The sequence below is a fragment of the Etheostoma spectabile genome, unplaced genomic scaffold, assembly GCF_008692095.1.
Source record: "Etheostoma spectabile isolate EspeVRDwgs_2016 unplaced genomic scaffold, UIUC_Espe_1.0 scaffold00012550, whole genome shotgun sequence".
In the NCBI taxonomy this organism is placed as follows: domain Eukaryota; kingdom Metazoa; phylum Chordata; class Actinopteri; order Perciformes; family Percidae; genus Etheostoma; species Etheostoma spectabile.
Window position 1 is genome coordinate 1,847 of NW_022603961.1, and position 9,473 is coordinate 11,319.

Here is a 9,473-nt window from a genome sequence, read left to right on the forward strand (position 1 = left end):
CCCTGGATTGCTGGACCAGTTCCTGGTGCTCATTTCATTTATTTATTTTATTAGGACAAAGCACATAAATCAACATTTGTAAGCCAGAAGGCTAATTTTAAACTGTAGTCCTAGTAATCTGGGTCCAGGTCTAGGTCCACCCTGATGAACTGGACGGTTGGCCCTGGTCTCGGGACTTTAAAGACTCTGTCTGATCTGGATCTTCCCTGCTACGAGCAGCCTTGCACCAACGTGATCACATGAATAAAAATAATTTAATAATATGTTTTATGTAATTATTGGACCACATTGAAAGAGCCACAGTAATGTGCAGAGAGACAGGTATTTCCCAGGGTACCTTGCTGTGGGCGTAGACGACCGAGCCCAGCAGCTTCCAGGTCCCCCCCCGCCGGTCCATGCGGATCATCCTCAGGATCTGGAGGAAGCGGAGAGACCTGATGGCTGAGGTGGCGAAGACGTTTCCCTGAGTCCCTGCAGCCAGCACTGAGATGGACGCTATCAGCACCATGATGTCTGCAGACAGACAGGCAGGCAGGGAGACAGACAGAGAGACAGACAGGGAGGCAGGGAGACAGACAGAGAGACAGACAGGGAGGCAGGGAGACAGACAGGGAGGCAGACAGGCAGGCAGGCAGGGAGACAGACAGGGAGACAGGCAGGCAGGCAGGCAGGGAGACAGACAGGGAGACAGGCAGGCAGGCAGGGAGACAGACAGGGAGACAGACAGAGAGACAGACAGGGAGGCAGGGAGACAGACAGGGAGGCAGACAGGCAGGCAGGCAGGGAGACAGACAGGGAGACAGACAGGCAGGCAGGGAGACAGACAGAGAGACAGACAGGCAGGCAGGGAGACAGGCAGGCAGGGAGGGAGACAGGGAGACAGACAGGGAGGCAGTGAGACAGACAGACAGGCAGGCAGGGAGACAGACAGGGAGGCAGACAGACAGGCAGGCAGGGAGACAGACAGGGAGACAGACAGGGAGGCAGACAGACAGGCAGGCAGGGAGACAGACAGGGAGACAGACAGGCAGGCAGGGAGACAGACAGAGAGACAGACAGGCAGGCAGGGAGACAGGCAGGCAGGGAGGGAGACAGGGAGACAGACAGGGAGGCAGGGAGACAGACAGACAGGCAGGCAGGGAGACAGACAGGGAGGCAGACAGACAGGCAGGCAGGGAGATAGACAGGGAGGCAGACAGGCAGGCGGGCAGGGAGACAGACATACAGACGGACGGACAGACAGGCAGGAAGAGGTGGTTAGAATGTCTCACATTCAACCGTTTGAAACATGTGTTTCTTCTAAAGCATTTTTCAAACACTAAGCATAAAGTGATTTCCACATTAAAAGATTTGAAAACAACTAAATAATCAGAAACTCATGTAAGTAGTCCAGCCTGAAAAAAAGGACTTATTAGAGCATGCTGAGCATGAGGAATGACAGTAGTCCAGCCTGAAAAAAAGGACTTATTAGAGCAAGCTGAGCATGAGGAATGACAGTAGTCCAGCCTGAAAAAAAGGACTTATTAGAGCAAGCTGAGCATGAGGAATGACAGTAGTCCAGCCTGAAAAAAAGGACTTATTAGAGCAAGCTGAGCATGAGGAATGACAGTAGTCCAGCCTGAAAAAAAGGACTTATTAGAGCAAGCTGAGCATGAGGAATGACAGTAGTCCAGCCTGAAAAAAGGACTTATTAGAGCAAGCTGAGCATGAGGAATGACAGTAGCCCAGCCTGAAATAAAGGACTTATTAGAGCATGAGCATGAGGAATGACAGTAGTCCAGCCTGAAATAAAGGACTTATTAGAGCATGAGCATGAGGAATGACAGTAGCCCAGCCTGAAATAAAGGACTTATTAGAGCATGAGCATGAGGAATGACAGTAGCCCAGCCTGAAATAAAGGACTTATTAGAGCATGAGCATGAGGAATGACAGTAGCCCAGCCTGAAATAAAGGACTTATTAGAGCAAGCTGAGCATGAGGAATGACAGTAGCCCAGCCTGAAATAAAGGACTTATTAGAGCATGAGCATGAGGAATGACAGTAGTCCAGCCTGAAATAAAGGACTTATTAGAGCATGAGCATGAGGAATGACAGTAGCCCAGCCTGAAATAAAGGACTTATTAGAGCAAGCTGAGCATGAGGAATAACAGTAGTCCAGCCTGAAATAAAGGACTTATTAGAGCAAGCTGAGCATGAGGAATGACAGTAGTCCAGCCTGAAATAAAGGACTTATTAGAGCAAGCTGAGCATGAGGAATGACAGTAGCCCAGCTTGAAATGAAGGACTAATTAGAGCAAGCTGAGCATGAGGAATGACAGTAGCCCAGCCTGAAATAAAGGTCTTATTAGAGCAAGCTGAGCATGAGGAATGACAGTAGCACAGCCGGAAATAAAGGACTTATTAGAGCGTGAGCATGAGGAATGACAGTAGCCCAGCCTGAAATAAAGGACTTATTAGAGCATGAGCATGAGGAATTACAGTAGCCCAGCATGAAATAAAGGACTTATTAGAGCATGAGCATGAGGAATGACAGTAGCCCAGCATGAAATAAAGGACTTATTAGAGCATGAGCATGAGGAATGACAGTAGCCCAGCCTGAAATAAAGGACTTATTAGAGCAAGCTGAGCATGAGGAATGACAGTAGCCCAGCCTGAAATAAAGGACTTATTAGAGCATGAGGAATGACAGTAGTCCAGCCTGAAATAAAGGACTTATTAGAGCATGAGCATGAGGAATGACAGTAGCCCAGCCTGAAATAAAGGACTTATTAGAGCATGAGGAATGACAGTAGTCCAGCCTGAAATAAAGGACTTATTAGAGCAAGCTGAGCATGAGGAATGACAGTAGCCCAGCCTGAAATAAAGGACTTATTAGAGCGTGAGCATGAGGAATGACAGTAGCCCAGCCTGAAATAAAGGACTTATTAGAGCGTGAGCATGAGGAATGACAGTAGAACAGCCTGAAATAAAGACTTATTAGAGCATGAGCATGAGGAATGACAGTAGCCCAGCCTGAAATAAAGGACTTATTAGAGCATGAGCATGAGGAATGACAGTAGTCCAGCCTGAAATAAAGGACTTATTAGAGCATGAGCATGAGGAATGACAGTAGCCCAGCCTGAAATAAAGGACTTATTAGAGCAAGCTGAGCATGAGGAATAACAGTAGTCCAGCCTGAAATAAAGGACTTATTAGAGCAAGCTGAGCATGAGGAATGACAGTAGTCCAGCCTGAAATAAAGGACTTATTAGAGCAAGCTGAGCATGAGGAATGACAGTAGCCCAGCTTGAAATGAAGGACTAATTAGAGCAAGCTGAGCATGAGGAATGACAGTAGCCCAGCCTGAATAAAGGTCTTATTAGAGCAAGCTGAGCATGAGGAATGACAGTAGCACAGCCGGAAATAAAGGACTTATTAGAGCGTGAGCATGAGGAATGACAGTAGCCCAGCCTGAAATAAAGGACTTATTAGAGCATGAGCATGAGGAATTACAGTAGCCCAGCATGAAATAAAGGACTTATTAGAGCATGAGCATGAGGAATGACAGTAGCCCAGCATGAAATAAAGGACTTATTAGAGCATGAGCATGAGGAATGACAGTAGCCCAGCCTGAAATAAAGGACTTATTAGAGCAAGCTGAGCATGAGGAATGACAGTAGCCCAGCCTGAAATAAAGGACTTATTAGAGCATGAGGAATGACAGTAGTCCAGCCTGAAATAAAGGACTTATTAGAGCATGAGCATGAGGAATGACAGTAGCCCAGCCTGAAATAAAGGACTTATTAGAGCATGAGGAATGACAGTAGTCCAGCCTGAAATAAAGGACTTATTAGAGCAAGCTGAGCATGAGGAATGACAGTAGCCCAGCCTGAAATAAAGGACTTATTAGAGCGTGAGCATGAGGAATGACAGTAGCCCAGCCTGAAATAAAGGACTTATTAGAGCGTGAGCATGAGGAATGACAGTAGAACAGCCTGAAATAAAGGACTTATTAGAGCATGAGCATGAGGAATGACAGTAGCCCAGCCTGAAATAAAGGACTTATTAGAGCATGAGCATGAGGAATGACAGTAGCCCAGCCTGAAATAAAGGACTTATTAGAGCGTGAGCATGAGGAATGACAGTAGCCCAGCCTGAAATAAAGGACTTATTAGAGCATGAGCATGAGGAATGACAGTAGCCCAGCCTGAAATAAATGACTTATTAGAGCAAGCTGAGCATGAGGAATGACAGTAGCCCAGCCTGAAATAAAGGACTTATTAGAGCAAGCTGAGCATGAGGAATGACAGTAGCCCAGCCTGAAATAAAGGACTTATTAGAGCGTGAGCATGAGGAATGACAGTAGCCCAGCCTGAAATAAAGGACTTATTAGAGCATGAGCATGAGGAATGACAGTAGCCCAGCCTGAAATAAAGGACTTATTAGAGCATGAGCATGAGGAATGACAGTAGCCCAGCCTGAAATAAAGGACCTATTAGAGCGTGAGCATGAGGAATGACTCACCGATGACACAGAAGGGTTTCCTGGCGAACTTGAGTCTTCCCCTCCAGCCTCGGTAGCGACAGCAGCAGCCGGCGGCCCAGATCCTCACCATGTACTCCACGCCGAACACCACGATGGTCACCACTTCCTGTTCCACAGCGACAAACAGCTGACGTCAGCATCACTGGGTCATTGCTGCTTTAAGAGGCAGTACAATGCCCAAATGTAAATCACTAATTATTAGAAAGATGAATTTGAAACCTTTGAATGAACATTGATTAACTGGGGGCAGCTGGGCCTGTTGTCGGACGTGGACCTGGCCTGGACACTTTTTAAGGAGAATATTGAGAAAACAAAGCCCAGAGTGAAGGGACGGTAAAACCTGGTTTTCACCAGAGTGTTCAGACATTATTCATCAGCGACATGTGGCGAGGGCTAAAGCTAGAAACGGAGATTCTGCCGCTGACGGGTCCATTTTCAGACAACTCAGAAACAAATGTTCCTCTCTTATTAAAAAGGCTTAATCTGAATATTATTTATCAGTTACCAGGGAAAATCTCAATAATCCACAGAAAGTTTGGAAAGTCACCAAGTCTCTTAGTGTAAATAGGAGTAATGAAGCCCTCCCAAAATCTGTTTCAAAACCTGTCTCCCGGTCTACGACAGAGCTGAAGTCTTAAACTGCTTCAGCGAGCATTTGGTATCAGTTGGTTCTGTGTCTGAGTGGCCAGGACTAGTCCCTGTCCCCCCATCACAGACTCCCCAGTGGTTTCTGGAGAGTCTTTTAACTTCTTTTACGGGGCAGCAAGTGCATGGAGCTCTTAAAGGGTTAGACCACAGAAAACCACCTGGACCAGGTTTAATAGAGCCTTATTTTTTGAAAAAGGCGTCTGATTTCGTTGCTAAGCCCCTTACAATTATTTTTAATTTTTCAATTCAAAACAACGAAGTACCATCAGTTTGGAAGTCAGCTTTTGCTATTCCCTTGTTTAAAGGAGGTGACCCAGCAGTTTTAACTAACTATCGGCCTGTATCTAATTTATGTGTTTTGTCAAAATTTTGGAATCCCTAGTTTCAGACCAAATAAAAGAGTTCTTATACTCAAATTAACTTCTTTCTAAACTGCAATCAGGCTTCAGGAAAAAGCTCAGCACCATTACTGCAGTTCCCAGAGTAATCAATGACGTACCTGTCGCCCTAGATAGAAAGTTCTGTGCATCACTTCTTCTTGACTTGTCGAAAGCATCTGACCCAGTGGACCACGCTGTTTTAGAGCATCTGACCCAGTGGACCACGCTGTTTTAGAGCATCTGACCCAGTGGACCACGCTGTTTTAGAGCATCTAACCCAGTGGACCACACTGTTTTAGAGCATTTGACCAGTGGACCACGCTGTTTTAGAGCATTGACCCAGTGGACCACGCTGTTTTAGAGCATTTGACCCAGTGGACCACGCTGTTTAGAGCATCTGACCAGTGGACCACGCTGTTTTAGAGCATTTGACCCAGTGGACCACGCTGGTTTAGAGCATTTGACCCAGTGGACCACGTTGTTTTAGAGCATCTGACCCAGTGGACCACGCTGTTTTAGAGCATCTGACCCAGTGGACCACGCTGTTTTAGAGCATCTGACCCAGTGGACCACGCTGTTTTAGAGCATCTGACCCAGTGGACCACGCTGTTTTAGAGCATCTGACCCAGTGGACCACGCTGTTTTAGAGCATCTGACCCAGTGGACCACGCTGTTTTAGAGCATTTGACCCAGTGGACCACGCTGTTTTAGAGCATCTGACCCAGTGGACCACGCTGTTTTAGAGCATCTGACCCAGTGGACCACGCTGTTTTAGAGCATCTGACCCAGTGGACCACGCTGTTTTAGAGCATCTGACCCAGTGGACCACGCTGTTTTAGAGCATTTGACCCAGTGGACCACGCTGTTTTAGAGCATCTGACCCAGTGGACCACGCTGTTTTAGAGCATCTGACCCAGTGGACCACGCTGTTTTAGAGCATCTGACCCAGTGGACCACGCTGTTTTAGAGCATTTGACCCAGTGGACCACGCTGTTTTAGAGCATCTGACCCAGTGGACCACGCTGTTTTAGAGCATCTGACCCAGTGGACCACGCTGTTTTAGAGCATTTGATACAGTGGACCACGCTGTTTTAGAGCATCTGACCCAGTGGACCACGCTGTTTTAGAGCATTTGATACAGTGGACCACGTTGTTTAAAGCATTTGACCCAGTGGACCACGCTGTTTTAGAGCATCTGACCAGTGGACCACGCTGTTTTAGAGCATCTGACCCAGTGGACCACGCTGTTTTAGAGCATCTGACCCAGTGGACCACGCTGTTTAGAGCATCTGACCCAGTGGACCACGCTGTTTTAGAGCATTTGACCCAGTGGACCACGCTGTTTTAGAGCATCTGACCCAGTGGACCACGCTGTTTTAGAGCATCTGACCCAGTGGACCACGCTGTTTAGAGCATCTGACCCAGTGGACCACGCTGTTTTAGAGCATTTGACCCAGTGGACCACGTTGTTTTAGAGCATTTGACACAGTGGACCACGCTGTTTTTAGAGCATTTGACCCAGTGGACCACGCTGTTTTAGAGCATCTGACCCAGTGGACCACGCTGTTTTAGACCATCTGACCCAGTGGACCACGCTGTTTTAGACCATCTGACCCAGTGGACCACGCTGTTTTAGACCATCTGACCCAGTGGACCACGCTGTTTTAGACCATCTGACCCAGTGGACCACGCTGTTTTAGACCATCTGACCCAGTGGACCACGCTGTTTTAGAGCATCTGACCCAGTGGACCACACGTTTTAGAGCATTTGACACAGTGGACCACGCTGTTTTAGAGCATTTGACCCAGTGGACCACGCTGTTTTTAGAGCATCTGACCCAGTGGACCACGTTGTTTTAGAGCATTTGACACAGTGGACCACGCTGTTTTAGAGCATCTGACCCAGTGGACCACGCTGTTTTAGAGCATCTGACCCAGTGGACCACGCTGTTTTAGATCATCTGACCCAGTAGACCACGCTGTTTTAGAGCATCTGACCCAGTGGACCACGCTGTTTTAGAGCATCTGACCCAGTGGACCACGCTGTTTTAGAGCATTTGACACAGTGGACCACGCTGTTTTAGAGCATTTGACACAGTGGACCACGCTGTTTTAGAGCATCTGACCCAGTGGACCACGCTGTTTTAGAGCATCTGACCCAGTGGACCACGCTGTTTAGAGCATTTGACACAGTGGACCACGCTGTTTTAGAGCATCTGACCCAGTGGACCACGCTGTTTTAGAGCATTTGATACAGTGGACCACGCTGTTTTAGAGCATTTGACCCAGTGGACCACGCTGTTTTTAAAGCATTTGACACAGTGGACCACGTTGTTTTAGAGCATTTGATACAGTGGACCACGCTGTTTTTAAAGCATTTGACACAGTGGACCACGCTGTTTTAGAGCATTGATACAGTGGACCACGCTGTTTTAGAGCATTTGACCCAGTGGACCACGCTGTTTAGAGCATTTGATACAGTGGACCACGTTGTTTAAAGCATCCGACCCAGTGGACCACGCTGTTTAGAGCATCCGACCAGTGGACCACGCTGTTTTAGAGCATTTGACCCAGTGGACCACGCTGTTTTAGAGCATTTGACCCAGGGGACCACGCTGTTTTAGAGCATTTGACCAGTGGACCACGCTGTTTTAGAGCATTTGACACAGTGGACCACGCTGTTTTAAAGCATTTGACCCAGTGGACCACGCTGTTTTAGAGCATTTGATACAGTGGACCACGCTGTTTTAGAGCATCTGACCCAGTGGACCACGCTGTTTTAGATTATTTGACCCAGTGGACCACGCTGTTTTAGAGCATTTGACCCAGTGGACCACGCTGTTTTAGAGCATCTGACCCAGTGGACCACGCTGTTTTAAAGCATTTGACCCAGTGGACCACGCTGTTTTAGAGCATCTGACCCAGTGGACTACGCTGTTTTAGAGCATTTGACCCAGTGGACCACGCTGTTTTAGAGCATTTGACCCAGTGGACCACGCTGTTTTAGAGCATCTGACCAGTGGACCACGCTGTTTTAAAGCATTTGCCCAGTGGACCACGCTGTTTTAGAGCATCTGACCCAGTGGACTACGCTGTTTTAGAGCATTTGACCCGTGGACCACGCTGTTTTAGAGCATTTGATACAGTGGACCACGTTGTTTTAAAGCATCTGACCCAGTGGACCACGCTGTTTTAGAGCATTGACCCAGTGGACCACGCTGTTTTAGAGCATTTGACCCAGTGGACCACGCTGTTTTAGAGCATTTGACACAGTGGACCACGCTGTTTTAAAGCATTTGACACAGTGGACCACGCTGTTTTAGAGCATCTGACCCAGTGGACCACGTTGTTTTAAAGCATTTGACCCAGTGGACCACGCTGTTTTAGAGCATTTGATCCAGTGGACCACGTTGTTTAGAGCATTTGACCCAGTGGACCACGTTGTTTTAGAGCATTTGACCCAGTGGACCACGCTGTTTTAGAGCATTTGATACAGTGGACCACGTTGTTTTAAAGCATTTGACCCAGTGGACCGCGTTGTTTTAAAGCATTTGACCCAGTGGACCACGCTGTTTTAGAGCATTTGACCCAGTGGACCACGTTGTTTTAGAGCATTTGACCCAGTGGACCACGTTGTTTTAGAGCATTTGACCCAGTGGACCACGCTGTTTTAGAGCATTTGATACAGTGGACCACGTTGTTTTAAAGCATTTGACCAGTGGACCACGCTGTTTTAGAGCATCTGACCCAGTGGACCACGCTGTTTAGAGCATTTGACCCAGTGGACCACGCTGTTTTAAAGCATTTGACACAGTGGACCACGCTGTTTTAGAGCATTTGATGGTCTAAACGGTCTATGTTCTGCATTGGTGAAGGTCCACAAAGGGGTGCCACAAGGTTCATTATTGGGTCCTCTCTTGT

At 47.5% G+C, this 9,473-nt stretch overlaps 1 protein-coding gene across 1 annotated transcript; it reads right to left on the reverse strand.

Annotated features, from left to right (window-relative positions):
* Positions 1-337: 337 nt before the first annotated feature.
* LOC116679428 (potassium voltage-gated channel subfamily KQT member 2) lies at positions 338-4,651 on the reverse strand (the record flags this gene model as incomplete). The annotated part of the gene is made up of 2 exons (XM_032509072.1): positions 338-513; positions 4,504-4,651. Coding segments are annotated over 2 exons (324 nt in total), but the record flags the coding sequence as incomplete, so codon positions are not given.
* Between the last annotated feature and the right edge of the window lie 4,822 nt (positions 4,652-9,473).